General features: G+C 58.4%; 1 protein-coding gene across 2 annotated transcripts; it reads left to right on the top strand.

The window, feature by feature from the left end:
* Positions 1-5,560: 5,560 nt before the first annotated feature.
* Positions 5,561-20,881, top strand: RAC2 (Rac family small GTPase 2). 2 transcript variants are annotated; one of them, XM_069489602.1, is made up of 7 exons: positions 5,561-5,696; positions 7,677-7,748; positions 14,504-14,621; positions 15,396-15,458; positions 15,937-16,096; positions 19,421-19,553; positions 20,150-20,881. In XM_069489602.1, exons 1-6 carry the CDS (start codon positions 5,662-5,664, stop codon positions 19,549-19,551), a joined length of 579 nt encoding a protein of 192 aa, XP_069345703.1. In that variant the 5' UTR covers positions 5,561-5,661; the 3' UTR covers positions 19,552-19,553; positions 20,150-20,881. The 2 variants fall into 2 exon arrangements, with proteins under 2 accessions (XP_069345703.1, XP_069345702.1); XM_069489601.1 differs by lacking the exon at positions 20,150-20,881 and adding an exon at positions 16,748-16,751 and having other exon boundaries at positions 19,421-19,543.
* The last annotated feature ends 813 nt before the right edge of the window (positions 20,882-21,694 follow it).

Raw genomic sequence — 21,694 nt, 5'->3', positions numbered from 1 at the left:
GACTCAATATTATAAAGATGTCAATTCTCCTCAAGTTCCTCTAGAAATTGAATGAAATTCTAATTAGAGTCCTGACACCATTTTTCTGGGAACTTGACAAGTTTATTCTAAAATTTATATGGAAGAGCAAAGGGTCAGTGGTAATTATAACAATTTTGGGAAAGTGCAAGCGAGGAGGAATTGCCCTGCTGGATATAAAGACCTGGTATAGAACTGCGGTAACTGGGGCCGTGCTGTCCTGGCTCCAGGGGACAAAGAGACCGACAGGTGCAGAAACCAGGAAAACACTCAAACAGGCTCCTGGCATGTGAGCCGGCGTGGCCTCGGCTCGCTGGGCAGAAGCAGGCAGCAGTACTCAATAGCTGGTTCGGAAGCAATTGGTCACGGAGATAATGAAATTAAATCCATGTCGCACAAAATTTAAAACCAGCCCCTGTCTCACCACACTCTAATATCTGTCCCAAGTATGTAAAGACTTACATATGAAAAGCAAAACTTTAACACCTTTAAAAGAAAATATAGGAGAATAACTTTATGAAATTGGGAGAAGGGAATTCTTAAACAAGACTCACTCAAAAAACACTTATTCGGAAAGAAAATTGCAATTTGACTACATACAAATAAAAGCTTCATTTATTAAATGTCACAACTTATTAAAAGACATCCCATAGACTGCAAGAAAGATGTGCAGTGCCTCTAGCAATTCAGTTTTGGAAATCATGGTATACAAAGAACTTCTCCAAATAAGTATAAGAGAAAGACAAATGCCCCAGTGGAGAAACGAACAAAAGGTAGAAAAAGGCAATTTATGGAACAGGACACACAAATGTTTAATAAACACTTGCAAAGATGCTCAATACCACTGGAAGTTGGTGGATATAAATTAAAAGCACAATGAAATGCCAATTCACACCCATGAGGTTGGCGAAAGTGTAAAGTCGTACAGGCCAAGTGCGGGCAAGGGTGTAGGTGAGGGGAATTCCTGGAGACGGTTGTAGCACGGCCAAGGTGCAAGATGTGTGTGCCCTACAGCTCCGCCGTCTTGCTTCTAGGGAAACCTCACGCACCATCCCAGGAGCCCGCGGATGTTCACGGCAGAATTGTCTGTAGGGCAAACATTGCAGGCCACTGACATATCCATTAACAGGAGATTGGACAGATCCATTTTGATAAATTCCTATAATGGAATATTACTTACCGGGAAAAACAAGTCAACAAGAACTCTAAGTTACACATTTACCAACACACTGCGGGGTGGGGGTTGTGCCTCCTAAATCCTAAGGCCTGTGGTGGGGAAAAGGGAGACGACTGACCCCAAGTGGCACCAGGACGAGAGCTAGGACCTCAGTGGGGACGATCCCCAGGCTGGCTAGGGACGGAAGAGGCTGCCCACTAAGGGAATGAGCTCCCCGTCATTGGAAGTATGTGAGCTGAGACTGGATGGCTGCTCTGTGGGCAGTGAAGCAGGCACTGTGTATCGGGGGTGCAAGGGCGGGTTGGATACAGGTGGCCTTGTGACTCTACTAGGCCTGCCCAGGGGCCTTGTGGTTCTGCGATTCAGTGAGTTTGCAAAGTATGGTCAAAAGAAAGTCTTCTGGTAGCCATCAAAAGGTGACATTTTTTTCCCCGTGCCCTTGCGCGTATGGGCTTTCTATTCTTTTGGAAGTAATGTAAGCATCTTCCTATTAAATGTTGCATGCACCTTTAAATTTGTTCTGCCTCAGAAATTTAATAAAACAACAAAAAAAATTTTTTTAAAGAGGATGAGACTAAGTGAATACTCAAATGTGATACATCCCCGTGACGGACAGCGCTCACTAATAAAAGGCACAGACCACGCAACGTGCAGCAGCCTGGAGGAATCTCGAAAACGTGCTGCGTGAAAGAGCCTCGCGTGAGATGCCACATGCTGTGTGACTCTGTTTATGTGAAATTCTAGAAAATGCAAAGTAAGCTATAGTGGCAGAAAGCAGATCAGAGCCTGTGTGCGTGAGTTGGGTGGGGGTGGAGGTGGGGAGAAACAGAGGGAGGCGTGAACGGCACAGGGGTGGGGGAAGTTTCCAAGGCGATGGAGATGTTCTGTACGTTGGTTGTGGGGGAGGTTTCATGGGCATAGATATCCGTGGAAATGAATGGAATTGTGCGCTTTAAATGAACACAATTTATTGTATGCAAATTTTATCTCAATATAAGTACTTGGGGGAAAAAAAAAAAAAAAGAAAGGGCTGAGCACAGTGGCTCATGCCTATATTCCCAGCACTTTGGGAGGCTGAGGCAGGAGGATCACTTCAGGCTAGGAGTTCAGGACCAGCTTGGGCAACATAGGAAGACCCTGTCTCTAAAAGAATAAAATTATCTGGGCATGGGGGTGTGCACCTGTAGTCCCAGCTACTCTGGAGACTGAGGTGGGAGGATCGCCTGAGGCCAGGAGTTTGAGGTTGCTGTGAGCTAGGATCATGCTACCGGGCTCCAGCCTGGGTGACAGAGGGAGACCCTGTATCTAAAAAAAAAAAAAAAAAAGAAAAGAAAGAGAAAACAAAGAAGGTGAAGAGGACTGGACCAGAGGTCAGGGCTGCTGCATCATGATCATGGCCTTGGTCGTGTGAACTTGGGCCTCAGTTTCCCCACCTGTGAAACAGGAATTGAATAAGGAAACATAGATTCACTCCCAGTGCAGTGACACCAGTGCATCACCCTGGGCAAGTTAGTGAGCCTCAGTATGCCTCGGTTTCCTCATCTGTAAAATGGGGGAACAGTAGGAGCCCCCGGCAGTCCTGTGCTTAGAGCAGTGTTTGCCACACTGGAGCACGCAGGTATCGATACTGTCCGTCCAGCCTGTGTCCGCCTGCTGCTGTCGTCAGAGCTGCCTCACTTCCCCAAGTCGCCATCCTGCTGGCCCTGGCCGTCCACACAACCCCAGGACCTCCTACAGATGGAGGACATTCCAAGAGAGTGGTTCCAGGTTCCTGTGTCATTCTCAGTGCTGGCTGCAGGTTCTTCAGGGGCAGCTTTTTGTTCTTCCATGTTTTGTATCCACTGAAGTTAACAAGCCCAGAGCTAGGAATTCAGGTGATGTATAATTGATGCACGCAGAATGAAGGAGGGAATCAATGGCTTTAAGTCAAGGAGATTTTTTGTCTGGGCTGTCCTGGAGAAGTAGCTTTCTTGGGATGGAGAGCAGGTGCAATTTTAGGACTACCATGGCCATGTATGGTCAGGCAGGTTGTGTACTGCACAAAAAGCTCCTTCCTTGGGGGGTGAATTCGGGATAAAACTCAGTACATATACTACTTTCCAAGTCATGTGGCCACACCCATTGGCTGTGTATTCCCAGAGAGGTGCATTATTATTCTTTTATCTTCTTTTTTTTCTTTAAAAAAAAGTTTTATTCTGGAATAATTTTAGATTTACAGAAAAGTTGCAAAGATAGTAAGAGTTCACATATATCTTTCACCCAGTTTTCCCTTGTGTTAATATCATTTACATAACCGTAGTATGTTTGTGAAAACTAAGAAATTGCTATTGGTATAATACTAGTACAATTTCAAATTTGACTTGGATTTTACTACTTTTTCCACTGATGTTCTTTTTTTTAAGCTAATTTAATTGTTTAACTTAATTTAAGAAGTTGCATCTATATGTGAAACATTTGCCTTTTTCCCTTCAAGAACTAGGGATGAATTCTTTTTCTAAAAAAATTATTTAATTAATTTCTTTATCTGTAACTGACACCATAATTACATGTTCATGGAGCACAATGTGATGTTTCAGCACATGTTTACAGAGTGTAATGATCAAATCTGGCAATTACCGCATCTGTCACTTTAAACATTTATCCTTTCTTTGTGGTGACAACATTGAAAATCTTCTCTTCTAGCCATCTTGACACATACACCATGTAGCTATTTGCTGTTGCCACCCTGCTGTGTGGTGGAACACAGAACTCGCCTTCCTGTTCGCTGTAACTCCACTGATGCTTTCTCTGTTCCAGGGATCCAGGATGCTCCCTGCATTTTTTTTTTTTTTTTAGATGAACACAGAAGTGCCGGATGGGCTGGTGGATGGGGCAAGAATGCGGATGTAGAGGAGTATCCAGAACAAAGTCCTCAGGTGGCCTATGAGGGAGGGGGCCTCAGGGTGGTCCTGGCCTCCTGGCCTCCTGGCCTCCCTGACTCCAGCTGGGGGCCACGAAGTGCTTCCCACCGTGTCAGCTCAGCCTATGCAAAGCGCAGAGGAAAGACATCTGTGTGTTGGTGGCTTTACTAGTTGACTTGCCCAAGTGTCAGAGTAGGCTCTTGAGGAAGTTGCATTTCCCTTTCTGCAAAAGTCATTTTTGTGAACCCAGGAGTGCGTGTGAACTGTTCTGGAAAGGTTCACCCTCCGGGTGGCTGGTGGGGATCCTGGGCTCTGCCGTCCAGCAGCCCCTGGCCTTCCGCACCCTCCTGCGGGTTTCCTGGCTTGTCCTGAGTGACGAGTCCAAGCGGGGTGACCAGTGGCTCTGCCCCTCCCCTTCCTTGCCTTCCTCCTGGAGCTGGAAACGGGCTGGGTGGGGGGAGTGGTAGCAATGAACAGTGACCTTGGAGCCAGCCGAGGGGAGCTGACGTTTTCCTGAGTCTACCCAGGGAGTCCTTGTGGCCAAGGGGGAGCATGCACTGTCCCCATAAGCTGCAGAACTCAAGCTTTGTCCCCTCGACAGCCTCTGGGGTGCCAGAAGGGCTCGGAGTCACCTGCCCCTGGGGTTGATTTTGGGCTGGATGGTCCTAGTGAGTCAAGTGACTTCTCGGATCCTCAGTTTCTGCATCAGTGCAATGAGCTGAGGTTCCCAGTTCCAGGGTGCCTGGTCTCTGGGCCTCGGATAGGTCTGGCTCATGTGGGCACTGCCCGCCACTCCCCATCAGCTGGCCCCACCTCCCCTTCCTGCCTCATCACCCCCTCCCCGACACGTCTCCACCCTCCCACTCAGGGACTCCGCACAGGCCTGGGCTGGGCAGCCGCCGTGTCTTCATCCTGCAGTCCCACACCTGCAGTGCCCTGTCTTGGACACCGAGTTTCGAGGGTCAGCTTGAATGCCACCTTGCAGGCCCCCAGCTCTCCCTCTTGGTGACTCTGAGGTTCTCTCTCTGTAGATCCCCGTGGCCCCATTACTTCCTGCCTCATGAGGTCACACTTTCCCCTCTCCAAAGACTATGAATTCTAGGGACGGGCTGTGTCTCCTGCATGCTGGAATCACCAGCACCGGCACTGTGCCTGGCACACAGTAGGCACTCATTAAATGCTCTGCTTAGACTCGAAGAGAACAGAATTCTTGGAAGCCTCGAGTTCTTGGAGAACAACCTCTGGGCCTGCCCCAAGGGCAGGAGGCCAGTCTCCAGCCGGAGGCCCCAGGCCTCCTGCTGGAGCCGATGATGGTGCCCCTGGGGACGGCAGGGCCCAGCCCAGCACCTGAGCCCCCCCAGCTGCTCTGCAGCCGCATGCCCCGCCCCCTGCAAACGGCTGTGGGGGCAGCAGCTTGGGTAAGTTCCCCTTCCGCTTCCTCCTGCCTCCCGCCCCGCCGCTGCTGCTCAGCCGGGGCCTCGCCAGCCTCTCCACACCCCTGGTGCCCGCAGACACACTCCCGGCCCTGAGCTGTCACCGCCGCCGCCCACCCAGGCTCCAGACACGATGCAGGCCATCAAGTGTGTGGTGGTGGGAGATGGGTAGGTACCTGGCTGGACTTCCTCACAGCCCCTTCCGGACACCCGAGACCTTCCCACCCTGGCCCCCTGGGGAAGCCCCCTGCCCTGCAGACTAGGTGTCCCGGGGAGGCAGCTGGAGGAGTCGCTTTCTTCTCCCAACGCCCAGAGGGAGCACTGTGGGGTGGGCTCAGGACAGCTTCGCTCTCCTGAGCCCACCCCACCCCGGAAGCCACCTGGGTGCAGGGTGCAGGACTACAAATGGGGATGCCTGGGGTCCCTTGCCTGTACCCCAAAACCTGGGAGCAGGTCTCCCAGGAAGGTGAGCCTCAGTCTTCAACTCTGTGGACACAGGTGGAAAGTGGAAAACCAAAAATTGGACCTTTGTCTCCAGGCTGACCCGGGCTCTAATCACTGGCTTGGTGCTGCTGTGTGGCGTTGGGCGAGTCACAGCACCTCTCTGAGCCTCAGCTTGGCCATCTGGGAAGAGGCCTATGCTCCTAGGGTTGCTGTGGGTCACTTGAGATATGCTGAGTGTCTGTCTTGCCAGTATGTGCTCAATAAATGTCCCCTCCTTGTCGTCCCCCCTGCTTCTCCCCTTCCTGTAGCCGCTGGCTTGGGAGCATCTGCAGGGATGAAGTCGGGGAGCAGAGGGCAAGGGGCCACTGAGAGGCAAAGTGAGGGAGGGAGGAGGGCAGAAGGGTGGGAGGTGACTGCAGGGCCCAGGCTGGGCTGAGGGCCCCCTTCAATTGTCAGAGCTCAGTGGCCTCAGGCTATCATGTCCCATGTGCCTCAGTTTCCTCATCTGCAAAATGACAGGTCCAATCTGCCAGTAACAACTTAGGGTCCAGCCCACAGCCCCGTGGGAGTTTCTGTAAGTGCCTCCCAGCGTGTTCTGCCGGGCAGGGCCTCGCCGGCTCTCCTGCTCTGCAGAGGGGCAGGCTGAGGCCTTGGGCGGCTCGGATCCCCCTCCTGGCCTGGGTCCCAGTGGCCCGTCCTGGCCAGGTGGCCGGTTTGCCAGGAGCCCTCAGCTGATTCTGAGGCACAGGCTTATCTGCGCCCTCCCGCCACTCACTTCCGCTTTGTATCTGATCAGAGGGGGCAGGGCGAAAGTCAAGGGTAACGTTGGCTTTTCAAAGTTACCTTGGTGGCAGGCCCTGGGGAGGGCGCGGGGGAGAGGAGAGGTTGAGCCACCCTCTCAGAGCAGGAAGTGACGAAACCAAGCAGGGCTGGGGGGAGCCCCAGAGCTGCCCCTCTGGCCTCTGGGCTTCCCGCTGAACCACCTGTGCCCCCGCCCAGCCTGGCACAAAACATGGTGCCTATGGGCATTTACCTATGGGCACTGGGCTCAGCCCCAGCCCTCTCTTTTGTCCTCCCACCCACCCTCACAAGTATTAGGTCCATTTTACAGCCGGGAACCTGAAGCTCAGAGAAGTGGTCTGCCCAGGCCTCGCAGGGCTTGAACCAGGCCTCTCCGCCTGCAGAGCCTGTGGCCTCCGCTGCTCCGCTCTGTGGTGAGGGCAGAGGGAAGGGCAGGGCCCTCGCAGTAACTGGCTGCCGCGACACACCCGGGCATCATCCAGTTTACTTCCCAGCACGCTCCAATGAGGAGGGACTCATCCCTATTTTCTAGAGGGGGAAACTGAGGCAAGCGGAGGTTAAGTGACTCGCCTCAAGGTTGTGCTGCTGGTAGGTGGTGGAGCTGCGATTTGAAGCCCAAGAGTAGGATGGCAGAGCCCGGGTCAGGCACCAGGGGCCCCGAGGCACTGCCTAAATGCTGACCCCTCTGTCCATGTCACTGGCACCCGGGCGAGCTTCTTAAAAATGCAGATTCCCTGTTCTGCCCACACCCATGGATCAGAATCTCGGGTCAGACCCCGAAGTCGTACAGGCCTGGGCCAGGGTAGATGCTGAGGCTTCCCCAAGGACCAGGCAGGCACTCAGAAACCTCCTGTCCCAGGCAGAGCCCATGACCGCTGTCCCCTCGCAATTCCTGTGTTTCAGAGCCGTGGGCAAGACCTGCCTTCTCATCAGCTACACCACCAACGCCTTCCCGGGAGAGTACATCCCCACCGTGTGAGTACCCGGGGCGGCGGCGCTCGGAGCAGGGCGGAGACACAGGCACCTCCTGTGGTCCGGGCTGGTGTGGGCACTTGGGGGCCAGGCCAGAGCCACCGTCTCCAGCCCGGTGGGACGTCGTGGGGGTGGGCGATGGGGAAGGGGTGGAGGGTTGGCAGTGGCCTCTAAGCGGGGCCCCCAAGCAAACGGAGGTGGAGGAGCGGCTTGGGCAAGGGCGGGGTGGGAGAGGCGCGCTGGAGAAGCAGAGGGGAGGGGAGGCTGGGGGAGGACGTGATCCACAGGGCCTGACTCCAGGCAGTGGTGACAGCAGGGGACAGGTGTGTGAGGGTGCGGATCAGGGCCTTCTGCAGGCCCATCGGAGGCCCTGCCCTCTGCTGTAGGGCCTGGAGGCAGGGCTGTCACCTGACGTGGCGGGAGGAATGTGTCAGTGTCAGACTCAGGAGGGAAATATGACTGGGGAGGCAGCAGCCCCTCCCCCCTCCCCGGCCAGCCCTCAGTGCCCCCACCAGCCCCAGGACGACTCCCCGATTCCCTAGCAGGGCACAGAAGGGCCTGCGTGGTCTTCCCTCAACCTCCCCTGTGGCTCCATCACTTGTTACTTTGTTTTCATGCTGTCTGCTCCCGGCCCCTACTGCTTGCCACGCATTGCCTGGGCATTTCTCTCCCTCTGCCTCCCCTCCCCTCCCCTCCCCTCCTCTCCTCCCCTCTCCTCTTTCTTTTTTAGACAGGGACTCACACTGTCACCCAGGCTAGAGTGCAATGGCGAGATCATAGCTCACTACAACCTCGAACTCCTGGGCTCAAGTGATCCTCCCACCTTAGCCTCCCGAGGAGCTGGGACTACAGGCGTGCGCCACCGTGCCCAGCTGATTTTTAATTTTTTTGTAGAGATGGGGTCTCTGTGTTGCCCAGGCTGGCCTCAAACTCCTGGCCTCAAGTGATCCTCCCACCTCAGCCTCTCAAAGTGCTGGGATTTCAGGTGTGAGCCACAGCGCCCAGCCTCCCCGGGCATTTCTACCTCAGGGCCTTTGCTCAAGCCATTCCTTCTCCCGATAGTGCTTTTTCTTCCCATATCCACCTGTTTAAAGCCTCCAGGCCTAGCTGCAGTGCCTCCTCCTCCAGGAAGCCTTTCTGATCTAGCCCAAAGGGGTCTCTCATGCTCCAGAGTGACTATCTGATCTCTCCCACGACCATGAGCCTGTCTAGTTCTTTGTGGGCTTCCCCACTGTCTTAGCACAGCACCTTATACACAGTGTGATGTGCACACTGTCTTACACACAGTGCGTGTGTTTCGAGTTGGCCTGAGTTGAACATCGCGGGAGCCCCTGGGAGGGTCAATCCTGGCTGCCACCTACCGAGGGCCTGCTGTGTCGGGGCCCTGCATGCGATGTCACACGCAGGTGATTGCATTTCAGCCTCACGGAGTGGGTGTTACTATCACAGGACACCCGTGGGAAGCTGAGCTCACAGCAGTGAAGGGGCTTGTCCCGCAGGGTCGCCCAGGCTTGTCTGGCTGCAGAGCCTCGCTGGGACCTCTTTTTTTTTTTTTTTTTTATATGAGCAGGGCTCCATTTCAGGAGTGGGGATCAGGTTCTCCCGGAAGGGACAGAGAGAGGCAGAAGGGAGGACAGTGCCCGGGGCCAAGTGCCCCGACCCACCCCGTGACATGAGCCCACCACCCCGTCCCAGCCCAGCAGCCCCGCGCCTCCTGGCCCACCATGGCAGCGCTTGGCAGCGCCGGGCTCCCTCTGCTCGGATCCATCCCAGAGACCCTGGGTTCAGCTGCCTCAGACGTCCTGGCCCAGGCAGGAGGAAGGCAGGGAGGCAGGAGAGGACCGAGGGACCTGGGCAGGGCCCTGGAGCACTGCTTCTGCCTCAGCTCGGTCCTGCTACCGGTGAGCACCCTCCACCTGCCCTCACGCGGAGCGAGAGCGAGGCTCCCTTCCCGTTCTTCAGGCGGCAAACGCTCAGCAGCCTCCTCCAGGGGCCAGGGTGGCCGGCTCTAGGCAGGTGCAGCGCTGGGTAAGGCGGCTGCTGCTGAAGGCCGTTGTCACCAGGAGTGTGTTGTCACTGCCTGTCCCTCAGTCACTGGTTGCTGGCTCAGGACCCCATCCTGTCCTGACTGGGTGTGAGGGCCCACTTGCTGCCGGACCTTGGATCAGTCACTGCCCCTCTCGGAGCCTCAGTTTCCTTTTCTTAGGAGGTGGGGGCAGGGATGCCCCACACTTGCCCGGTGCCTCCCCTCGGGGGAAATGCACGGCTGGGGCTGCCCAGGCCAGGCCGGGGCCGTTGCTCTCAGCCTCCCCCTCCAGCCCCTGGTGGCCCTGAGTGGAACTGGCTGCCCTGGACAACCTTGAAGAAGCTGGCAGAGTAGACCAAACGCGGCCTGCCTTCCCAGGACTCTCGGGAGAGCTGGGTCAGAGCGTCCCCCAGGCCAGCTCCATGGGCATGCCACCTGTGCGGTCCCACAGAGCCCCGTGCTCAGAAGTGTCCTGCACCTCCTTTAATGTTCTGTTGTCCCCATCTTGAAATTCTTAATTTCTGACCAAGGGGTCCTGCGTTTCCATCTTGCACTGGGCCCTGCAAATTCTGTAGCGGGTCCTGCATCGCTCCCTCCTATGGATTCTGCTGCACAGTCGCTCAGCCCTGGACAAGCCCCCAGGGGATCCTGCCAGGGCCAACGCCTGAGCCCCTGTGACAGGGAGGGTAAAATAATTCACACTGGGCCCTTGGCATTGGAGGGGGGGAGGGGGAGGAGGGGGAGGAGGGGGAGGAGGGAGGGAAGGTGGGTGGGAAAAACGGGCAGCCCAAGATCTCTGACGCCTGAGGTGAAGGTGGGGGTCCTGGGGCTGGGGTGGGAGGCTTGCTGGGGGAGGAGGGCGTGTGCTGCCGACACAAGATCAGATAAGCGGGAGGGCTGGCCTGCTGCCAGCAGTTGGGGGTTAACAGCTAAGGGGTGGACCTGAACCTGTGGCAGACACTTTCCTGAGCAGGCTGCCCCCGGCTGGCTCTCGCTGTGCCCTCCTTGATTCGGCATGTCCTCCAGCTTCCCCGCTAACCTCGCCCGAAGACTTGCACCCAGCAGCCGAGACGGCCTTTTCTGCGTGCAAACCTGACCTCGCCACGCCCTGCCTGCTTACGCCCCTCAGTGGCTCCCTGTGTCCCAGAGGACAGCCCAGAATCCCCACTGTGTCCACCTCCCCTGACCTGGCCTGTCCTTCCTCATCCCCACGTCACCAGCCACAGTGCCCTGTGGTCTCTGGGTTCCTCGAATGTGCCATCCTTCCTCCTTGGGGTGGGTTTGGGCAGTGGTCAGGTGACATCTGAGGGTTGACCCCTGTCACCTGCCCCAGTCCCTCCCTCCACCCATTCCAGGGCTGGGGCTGGGCCTGCAGCCAGAGGCCAGGCCTCAGAGCCGTGCAGGCTGTGCGTGGAAACACCTCTGCTGTCTCGACTCTGTCTCGCCCCTGGGGCTTTTCTGCAGCAGGTCACGGGCTCCAGCCCTTGCTCTGCCGCCTGCTGGCCGGGAGATCTGGCAAGTCCCCTCCTGTCTGGGAGCCTCAGTTTCTTCGTCTGGAAAATGGGGCAGGGGCTGGCTGTGGTGGTGTGCTCAGGTTCTGGTTGCTTGTGGGTTTCTTAAGTAAGGGGGACCCCTGGGGGCTTCACCTCATCGACACATCCCTGCAGCTGTCCCTCAGGCTCTGGCAGCAGGTCCTCTGGGGAGGGGCCCAGTGGGGGGACCTCTGCGGACACAGCAAATAAGATTGCTCCGCTTCCCAACGGTTCCCAGTGGGGTGGCTGAATGTCTGTCCCTGGAGCCTCCTCCTGGCCCCTTTAGGAGCCATTTTTTTTTCTTATGTAGGTTTTTAAATTTTCCGCCCCCCCACAGTGAAGAGATTGAGGCTCAGAGAAGCTAATTCACTCACCCAGGGTCACACAGCCAGGACGATGTGGCTGCACAAGAAATTCTTTGTTCCCTTCCAACCCAGGCAGTTGCCCCCTGCAAACCAGCCCTCCTGGAGTTTTGTTCGCTCACGAAGGGTGGCCCAGAAGGATCAGGGCTAGAGTCCCGGCTCCAGTGCTCGTGAGTTAGCTGGCCTTGACCTCTTGAGGCCTCAGTTTCCTCATCTGTCTAAAGGAAGTAACTTAAGGTCCTTTTGTCTTGGGTCACACGGGACTTCAAGACTTAATGGACAAAGGCGCCCAGCCCCCCGCCTGGCCACAGCGCAGATGGCTGGTGCTGTTCCAGGTCCCAGCTCTTTCCGAGTTGCCATGGCCCCTGAGGTCCTGGGGGTGACCCAGAGGAGATGGACGCCTTTGCTTCAGGGAATATTGGGCATGTTGTTGGCACTAGAATTTCATCCTTGGCCGGATGCTAGAGGAGGGAGTGTCCTGGCATCCTAAGCTTGTCCCAAAGGTGTGTTTTCCGGTCAAAGCCAAATACAACACAGGAACTTCTTTTCCCCTCATGCCCGGTTGTGTCTCCCTGGGTAGCGCACAGGTGTGGGTGGTACCCAGAGTGCGTACCGGCAGCACCTGCCAAGCCCCACACCCGTGCTGGCCCCAGGGTGCAGCGAGGAACAAGCCAGGCCTAGTGCCTGCCGCCAGGTGCCGAGTTGCCCAAGGGGTGCTGGTTGGGGTCGGGTGGTGGCCCTGACCTGCCTTGGGGTCAGGAAAGGTTTCTTGGAGGGGGTGGCGTTGAGCTGGGGCGGGAGGGGTGAGTAAGAGTCAGCTGGGCAGTGAGGAGGAAGAGGAGGGAGAGGGAGGAAGGAGAGTGAAGTCAGGACCCCGTGTCTGCAGGGTCCTTCCAGGTCGCAGGGAGCGGGGCGTTTGAGGAACTGAGAGGTGGCCGGGAGCGCTCTTGGGCTGAGAAGGCACGGTGTGCGGAACGTGCTGGGCTGCCCGCTCTTTTGATGCGTGGGGTGGGGGCTCTGTCTCAGGAGCGGTGTCCTCAGAGCTGCTCTGAAGCCTTCGGGCCCCTGCAGCCTGCCAGCGAGCAGCGTCCCGTGCGGGCCTCGTGGAAGAGGCGGCGTCCAGGGGTTTCAGTTCAGCTCAGGTTGAGTCCGTCCCACCGCAGTCACTGGGTGCCAGGCCCGAGGCTGCGGGGATGAAGCAGGCACGTGCCCGGCCCACACGGACCACGGCCCCTGGAGGGGGCTGAGACACACTCAATGCCTACGCGTCATCGCGTCATCGGAGCAAAGCACCCCTGAGAGGGGAATGGTGTGCCCTTTCCAGGTGGGGGACAGGGAAGTTCCCCACAGCAGAGGACTTGCCTGGGCAGGGTTTTGAAGCATGACTAGAAGCCAGAGAGAAAGGGGCTGGAGGATATTCCAGAGAGAGGTGGGCAGCCCGAGGGCGTGGAGGACCACAGGGCCGGGGCTGGGAATATGTGGACGGCTGCCCACGTGGACAAGTGCAGGGAGGCAGGCAGTGTGAGCCTTGCCCAGGGAAATGGCTTGGCTTGGGGGGACTCCTCCAAGGAGGAGAAGCCAGAGGAGCCTGTGGTCTCAGTGGGCCAGGTCAGGAGATGAGGATCAGGGCCTGTGCAGGTGACCTCAATGAGAAGGTCAGGCAGTGAGGACAGTGTTGGAGGCACAGCCATGGCACCGGGCAGTGAGCACTGGTTGTAGAGTCAGACAGAGACGGCTTCTCACCTAGCTTGGTCACTCACTGGCTGTGTGGCCTTGGGCAAGTCACTGTACCTCTCTGATTCCAGTGTTCTCTTCCACAGCATGAGGAGGGATGTGTGTAGTGACAACTTGCTTGTAAAGCCTGCCCTGCTCTGAGCTCAGAGCCCTGGGCTGGGCCCTCCCAGAGTCCCCTGGACTGCCCCTTCTCTGACGGTTGCCAGGCCCCTTGCCCAGTGTCTGGCCACCCGCCCGGCTGGAGGGTGGGCCGGCCTTGTGCTCCGTGGCGTCCCTGGCACTGGCACTGTGCCTGATGCACAGTAGGTGCCCAAAGAATAAATCTGCAAGCTCATTTCATCACCCCGGAGGCCTCCTGGTGCTGGTGGGAAGATGTTAGCGGTCGATATCGGTAGCCTGCCCCATCCCCTCCGCATGTGCCGTGGCCCTTCCAAGGGCTGGTGACTGATGGCTTTGGGGTGCACTCCAGCGTGGGCTTGAAGGCCCGAGGAGCAGCTCTCTGACAATGGAAGGTGGGAGACATGGATCAGGGTGCCCCTGGGGCGCCCTGAGTGCAGTCCATGCTGTCTCCCAGGTGGCCCAGCAGTACTGGGCCCAGGGTCCCTTCCTGGCCTCCTCCCCACTCCCCCTCTGCAGCTTCCTGGGGTGGCCTCCCAGATAAACCACGTGTACCCCGTCCTTGTCTTAGAGTTTGCTTCTGGGGGGCCGGTGAATGAGTCCCCTAAGAAGGGGATGAACATTCATTCAACAAATATCGGGAGACAACGCAGGTGTCCAGTGTAGGAGGTGGGTAAAGCTTATTCTGATCAAGACTTGGAGGAAAAGCTATCCAGCCTCAAAGGACAGTTGAAGGCAGAAAAATGGTCAAGAGATAATATTTTCCTCTTTTTTTTACTTGCATTAAAATGTTTTAATATAATGAATCAGTAATGAAAAGAAGAAAAATCCAACTGCATAGGGCTGTGTGACTTTGGGCCAGTTGCAGACCCTCTCTGGTCTGAGCCTCTGGATGGAACAACACGGGGCTGGACGGGAGTCCCCCCCCCCCGCCCGGGCTCGGGGGCTTGGGACTGACCTTGCCTGTGTCTTGCCTGCTCCCCACAGGTTTGACAACTACTCAGCCAACGTGATGGTGGACAGCAAACCTGTGAACCTGGGCCTGTGGGACACCGCCGGGCAGGAGGACTACGACCGCCTCCGGCCGCTCTCCTACCCACAGACGGTGTGCTGCCCCCGCTCCTCGCAGTCCTGGCGTTTGCGCTCTCTGTTCCCTCTGCTCGGAATGCCCTTCCTGCCAGCTCGGCCTGGGAGCCCTGACTCGCCCCTGAGGCCCAGCTGGCCGAGTGCCTCCCCGCTCTCCAGGCAGGGCGGGGACTCCTCCCCGCGCTCCCCCAGCCCTGCATGTTCCTGCCGGGCCAGTCTCCCCAGCCTTTGACACTGTGGGCTCTGGCATCCCCCGGCTTCCAGCGGTGGGGCAGGTGGACCCTGCACAGGGCCCCGGTAGGCAGCCCAGGATGGTGAGCCCTGGGAGGGCACGGGCAGGGGAGGGGAGGCAGGGGTGCCTGCAGGTGGCTCTGTGACTGCTAGGCCCCAGGGTCCTTGGCTGTCCCTCCGGCGTGGGCAAGGAGAGGGCTGTGGCCGGTAATCAGACGGTAGGATAGCGCATGGCCAGCAGTGTGGGCTCTGGAATCCCAGATCCTCCCCTTCCAGGATGTACCTCAGCAGGCCCTTAAACCTTTGTAAGCCTCACCTTCCCCATCTGTGGAATGGGTTAGCAGCAGTACTCGCTGCGGAGTGGTGTGTGAGCACAGCCTCTCAGAAGAGGCCCTGGCCTGTAGCAAGTGTTAGACAGCAGTGGCGGGGAGGGTGTCCCTGCTCTGCCGAGATCCTAAGCCCCTAAGCCCCGGCGTCCCCTGGACTGCTCCACCCCTCAGTGGCTGCCGGGGGGGACGCGCCAGACTCCCCTCACAGGCAACCCTTGCTGCTCTGCCCCCAGGACGTCTTCCTCATCTGCTTCTCCCTCGTCAGCCCAGCCTCCTACGAGAACGTCCGTGCCAAGGTGAGCTGGACCGAGCCGGCATTGGGGGCGCAGGGGCAGGTGACCCTCACGGGGAAGGAGGGACAGGTTGGCAACTTTAGGCTGGTCCCTGGGGCAGCAGAGGCTGTGGGTGGGGAGGGTCTCCAGTGTCAACCAGGGCTGGTGGGGTCCTGGGGGAGACGTGGAGGGGGTCCCAGGGAGGGCTGGGGTAGTTAGCTTGACTCACAGCCTCTATAATCTTGTCCCCTCTCCTCCCTGCACGACTTCACGTCCACCTCTGTTTCCTCATCACCTCGTGCTTGTCTCCTGTCTCTGCACGAAATCTCGCCGCCTCCTTTCCTACGACCGCGCGCCTGCGCCCTCCTTCCTGCACACCCGTGTCACTTCCCACGTGCTCGTGCCCACCCCTGGCCTCCCCGCAACTCGCCCTTCTCCTCCCTGCATGCTCACACTCCCCATGCTTCCCGCACAACCTCGTGTCGTCCCCGCCCCCGCCCAGTGGTTCCCCGAGGTGCGGCACCACTGCCCCAGCACACCCATCATCCTGGTGGGCACCAAGCTGGACCTGCGGGATGACAAGGACACCATCGAGAAGCTGAAGGAGAAGAAGCTGGCACCCATCACCTACCCGCAGGGCCTGGCCCTGGCCAAGGAGATTGGTAGGGGGCTCGGGCTCAGAGAGGGGACCTGGATGCAGGGGGACCCCTGACTTAGCCTCATGGTGGTGTAAACACGGGCTCCAGGCCACAGGCTACCCAGTTCAAACCCTGACTGCTGTGCTGTAGCTGTGTGACCTCGGGTGAGTCACTTAGCTTCTCTGTGCCTCTGTGTCCTTATCAGCAAAGCCTGGCTCCTGCCTCCTAGGGAGGTTGGGGCTCCTAGAGCGGCACCTGAGTGGGGGTTCCCCCCCGTGTCAGCCAGCAGTAGCGTCTGTCAATGGATCTCGAGAATGAGGAGTGTGTTCTGAGCAGACGGAGGCAAAGATGCAGCGGGGCTGCTGTGGTTGCTTGGGGGACCAGCAGCCACGCCGAGCTGGGGTGTTCTGGGAAGGCTTCCTGGACGAGGTGCCCCTGCTTTAGAAGTGAAGGGTGTCGCATTCCCCTCCTTCTCCTCTCACCTCCCTCTCCTCACCGCCTGGCTTCTCAGCCTGACTCCTTCCTTTTTGCTGTCAGATCACTGAGCTAGAGAAATAACGTGACTTCTCAAGGTCGCACAGCTAATAGGTGGCCCGACCGGGTTTGAAGGAAGGACAGCAAATTGCTGGCTTACTGGGGGGGCCTCCTTGTCGTGGCTTGGGGCTGCCTGCACAGGGGGGTGATGACCACAGCTCTGGCCTCTTCCACAGCATCCAGGCCTGCTGGCTCTGTCCCTGTCCCAGGTCAGGCCCCAGCGTGCCTGCAGCCCAGGGTTAGGGCCACTCGCCCAAGAGCCCGGCACCCCCGCTGGACTTGGCCACTATGAGCTGTGCCCTCTGCCTCACCACAGGGTCCCGCAGGCCCAGGGCCGGGCCTCCCACCCCTCCCCGCCTCAGCCCTGCCACCCTCCCTCCTGCCGGAACTGGGAGGGCCCTGGGGACTCGCATCTCTTCACAGGAAGAGAAACCGCAGCCACCACCTCCCTCCTTCCCGTGACCAGCCCGGTGACACAGCCATCTTCCCCAGGGGGAAGATGCTTCAACCCTGGGCCCCCTGCCCCGTGCTGGGGTCTCCGGCTGGGGGCTTGCACCCCTGCCTTCTCTTCTTTCTGATCAGCCTGTTCTCGGACTCCTTCCGCCTGAGATGCGGCCCTGCGGCCTCCATCCTTGCTGCGTCCTTGCCGCGTCCTTGCCCTTCCCTTGTAAAGCACGTGCTCTGGGCCAGCGTGAAGGGCCCCGGAAGCCTGGATCCCTGTCCTCACTCTGGCACTGATGGGCTGTGTGGCCTTGGGATAGGGCTCCCCCTCTCTGGGCCTCAGTGTCCCCATCTGCACAGGCAGGCCTGGACAATCCCCGAGGGCCCGTTCTCCTCTGTAAGGAGGGGACTGGGCCCTGCCTTGGCTCTAGCCAATCTCTCCTGGCTGACCCTGGGTGGACTGGGCCAGGGGCAGTGACGTTGATGGTGCCTCAGACCAGCTCAGGCCTGCGGGGCGGGGGACCTGCAGGGCTGGTGAGGAAGACAGCAGCCGCCACTGCCCACCCGGCGCCCCGCCCGGGGATGACGAGTGTGGGGCACTGTGACCCAGCTAATGAGCATGCCTGACATTCACTGAGTACTTCCTGGGTGCCAGGCCCAAACGCCCCCACTTCATTCTCACAGCAACTGTGAGGGAGGGACTCTCGTCACCTGCACTTTACAGAAGAGGAAACTGAGGCTTGGGGAGAAGCTGCTGGCTTAAGGCCACACAGCCAGGATGTGGCAGAGCGCAGATTTGAACCCAGGCAGGCTGGCGCCCTTAGTCACAAGGATCAGGGCCATCTGCACCCCTCCCGAGGCCTCCCCGCTACGCTCTCCCTGTGGCTCCCAGGCCCCTGCCTCAGCCTGACGAGCCATCACATGTCACTGAGTCCTGGACAGACAGGGGACTGAGGCCCAGAGAGGGGAGGTGGCCAGTGTCCTAGAGAGGTCAGAGGCGGAGCTGAGGCGGGCCCAGGCCCCCAGCTCAGGACCCTGTTCTGGAGAGGCGAGTGGGTGGGTGAGGGCCAGCAAGGAGGCAGCTGGTGGCACCTTCTGAGCGCAGAGGGTTTTGGTGACTGATGAGACTCCCAGGCTGAGCTCAGGGTGCTCCGTTCTCACCAGCCAAGCCCTGGGACCACTGCCCACGGTCCCTGGGGGGTGCGGACTCCCCCGGGTGGAGGAGACACATCTAGGGTGACTTGGGACAAGTGACATCCTCTCTGAGCCTCAGTTTCCTTGTCTCTGCCCCACCCTTCCTTTCTCCCCAGCCCCAGGCCTCCAGGGGCTGCCCCTCCTGCAGTCCCGACTCTCCTCTTCCCAGCTGTGTGCCTTTGGGCCCGTGGCTTCCCCTCTCTGGGCCTTTTCTTCCTCAGTGACGTGGGAGGTCATGGCATTTCTGCACAGTGTCATTGGAAACTCTGTGCCTGGCACGGCACAGCTGCTGGCCAGGGTCTGTCCCCTTCCTTCTGCCACAGAAGAGGAGCAGGCCTCAGAAAAGTTCCCCTCCCTCCCTTCTCTTCCTCTCGGCTCTGCCGTTGGCCCCGTTGGCCCCACGGGCCGTTCTGCAGACGGGGTTTTCTGGTTCCGCACTTCAGGGAAACTGTTAGGGTTGTAGCGGACACGGGAAGTCACACGGCTCCTTGCAGAACGTCACAGAACACTGTCCCCGGGGGTGGGGGCTCAGCCTGCCTTTCTCGCTGTCTGTGCCCCCGGGTCCAGGCGGTGGTGCCTGGGAGGGGCCCGTGCTCCGTGGGGAGGAGGAGCCCTCCACGCCCGCCCCACTCACTAGGGCCCCGCTGCCCCGGGCGGGGGGAAACGTCCAGTGTGTGACTTTGGACGAGTCACATCCTGCACGAGCCTCGGTCTCCTCGTCTGTGAAATGGGTCTGATGCTGAGGAGTGGGCAGATGACGTGTGGAGGGTCCTGGGGAGGGAGCCATGCGGGCCTCGGGCCTCCTGAGCGGTGTCCCTGGGGAATCCTCGCAGGCAGGCACGAGGCCACTTTTTAGAGGACAGTGAGGCGCCCAGAGATTTGGGCACTGAAGCGGTGTCAGAATCCTTGCCTGCCTTCCGCAATTTAAGGGCTTACGTGTCCAGGAAAGACACAGACCTGCCTTGTGGGTGTTCACTTCTCCCACTGAACTCAGGCGACTTCAGATGTGAGGAAACTGAGGCACAGTGAGGAAATTCCCAGCCCCCAGGTGGCCCCAGTGGCCCTGCAGCCCCGACAGCAGCCCCCACAGCCCGGTGTTCGGCTGTGTGTTGTGGGAGGGGTGTTTGCCCAGAGCTCCCCCAGACTCAGCCTCTGCCCTCCCGCTGCCCCCCGCCCCAGACTCGGTGAAGTACCTGGAGTGCTCGGCCCTCACCCAGAGGGGCCTGAAAACTGTCTTTGACGAGGCGATCCGGGCTGTCCTGTGCCCCCAGCCCACGCGGCCGCAGAAGCGCCCCTGCAGCATCCTCTAGGGGTAAGCGCCCCTCCCCCACCGCTCTGGGACCCCCCCCCCCCATACACAGCAGACTCTGGCTGGGAGGGGGGCGTCCAGCCGCTGAGCAGTGGCCCTCGGTTCACTGAGAGTGGCATTTAGGCCAGGACAGAAGAGGGGTGGGTGTCAAGGTAGCCCCAGTTTCCCCAGCCTTCTTGTCATTTGCCTGAGTCAGTCCTGCTCTCTGGAGCCTGTGTCCCAGAGGGAAGGCCCAAGGAATCAGAAAATGCCCAGTGCCCTGAGCCATGGGGAGCCCCTGTACCCCCACTCTGCCCATTCGAGCCGGGGAGACTGAACACCACATATGTGGGTGGAGGCGGGACAGACTGCGCTCTGGTGCCCCTGGGGCAGAAGAGGGTGGGGGGTGTGCATGGAGGCAGCCGGCAAGGCTTCCTCGGGGTGGGACAAGAAGGACGGAGAGGACTGGGGGTGGTGGGCAGAGCAGGAGGGCAGTCCCAGGGGCAGGACAGGCCTCAAGCCGAGGCCCTGGAGTTGGAATGAGCTGTCAGCCAGGAAAGCCGTGAGCTATGGATTCTGCTTGTCCTCAGATTCTCACCCCCTGCCTGTCTCCCTTCCAGGTTGCTCCCCAGCCCTCCCACCCAGATGGTCCTGACCCTCTAGGACCCCCATGCAAGGCCCGACGGTGCCCCAGCTGGCCATGCTGTCCCCTCCCTGTGGCGTTTCCTAGCAGATGGCTGCAGAGCTTGGCTCATCATCTTCTCCGCACCGGAGGTCCCCTGGGGCCGGGAGAGGATGACTTTGTAGGCGCTGTGTCCCAATCTGCTCATGTTCCTGCCTTCCCAGGGGCCAGCGGGGAGCCCAGGACCCAATAAGCCTCCCCTGTGTTACTTTGGTCAATGCCAGCCGCTGCATATGGAAGCATCTACCCGTTTGCCCCAGTCCCCCCATGCCTGACTCCCCTCTGGAAACCTTCGGTCAGATGGTCGCCAGCCACTACTTGTATACCTCTAGGGACGGGGATCTCAGTCCCTCCTGAGGCAGTCTGCTCCAATACCGAGATGGTCTTGCTTGTCTGAAAGTTCTACTAAGCAAAAATGAGTGTCTCAGAAGTTTGTTCCTCTGCTTTCAGTTCTCCTTTTTTGGGACAACATAAAACAAATCAAATTCTCTAAATCTCTGGGATATCTGCCCCGCCAATCGACAGTCTGGGTTCAGCTGACCCCCGCCATCTCTCAGGACTTTCTGCTCCGCCTGCAGGATCCTGAGCTTCATTTACCTGTGAGAGTCCTAAAACTTTCACACCCTGCCTGTCAGGACTTTCGCTATTGCAAACAGAAAACCCAATTCAACCTGCTTAAGCAGAAAATAAATTTATTGATTACACTTTGGAAATATCGTGACTTCAGGTGCGGCTTTATCAAGGGGGCTCAAATGGTGTCATCAGGGCTTGTTTTCCTGTATGGTTTGGCTCTGCCATCGGCTGGCTGGTTCATTCTTAGGCAGGTGACTCTCAGGGCTTCATCCTTCCAAGTTCAAGTTCAGCCAAACAGAGCAAGCTTCTGTCCTGGGCAAGTTTACTCTGATGGACCAGCTTAGGTTCTGGCCCTTCAACCAATCATATTTGTCCAAGCTGTGTCCTGATTGGTCAGGCATAGACCACACGCCAGGCTGCAGCAAGTAGAGGCAACCCCAGCAAAACCGGGTGCACTAGGGAGGAAAAGCCACTTCCCAAGTGGACACTGACAGCCTGGTTGGAATTGGGGAATTTGGTATCGGGCAGCCAGAAACCCGCAACCTCCACTATTGGTGGTCGTGGGAAAGTGTCCAACCCAACAGTATAAGGAAATGATGCCGGGCCCAGCAGGCACCAAGCAGAGGTGAGTTTCTTTAAAAGAGAGCCGGGGTCATTGTGAGGATTCAGGAAGTTCATATAGAAAGTGTAACAGTGCCTGGCACAGTCGGTTCCACCTTGGTGTTTGCTAAGTTACGGGCAGGTGCTGGACTTCCCACTCCTGTGCACGATCACTCTTCCCTGTCTAGACTTTGCTTTCATTCATGCAGCACATATTTGCTGGCGACCTCCTCTGTGCCAGGCACTGCTCTAGGGTGGGGGATCCGGGAGTGCACACGAGCTTCTGCTCTCAGGGGCTGCCACTCTAGAG

Source organism: Eulemur rufifrons, chromosome 16, assembly GCF_041146395.1.
Source record: "Eulemur rufifrons isolate Redbay chromosome 16, OSU_ERuf_1, whole genome shotgun sequence".
NCBI classification, from domain to species: Eukaryota; Metazoa; Chordata; class Mammalia; order Primates; family Lemuridae; genus Eulemur; species Eulemur rufifrons.
Note: the sequence above shows the minus strand (reverse complement) of the source record. Positions and strands in the feature narration are given on the sequence as shown.

Excerpts from the sequence above, each read along its gene's own strand:
- RAC2 (XM_069489602.1), top strand. The coding sequence starts at position 5,662 with ATGCAGGCCATCAAGTGTGTGGTGGTGGGAGATGG. Across the intron at positions 14,622-15,395 it reads CGCTCTCCTACCCACAGACG|GACGTCTTCCTCATCTGCTT; the intron begins GTGTGCTGCCCC and ends CTCTGCCCCCAG. Across the intron at positions 15,459-15,936 it reads ACGAGAACGTCCGTGCCAAG|TGGTTCCCCGAGGTGCGGCA; the intron begins GTGAGCTGGACC and ends GCCCCCGCCCAG.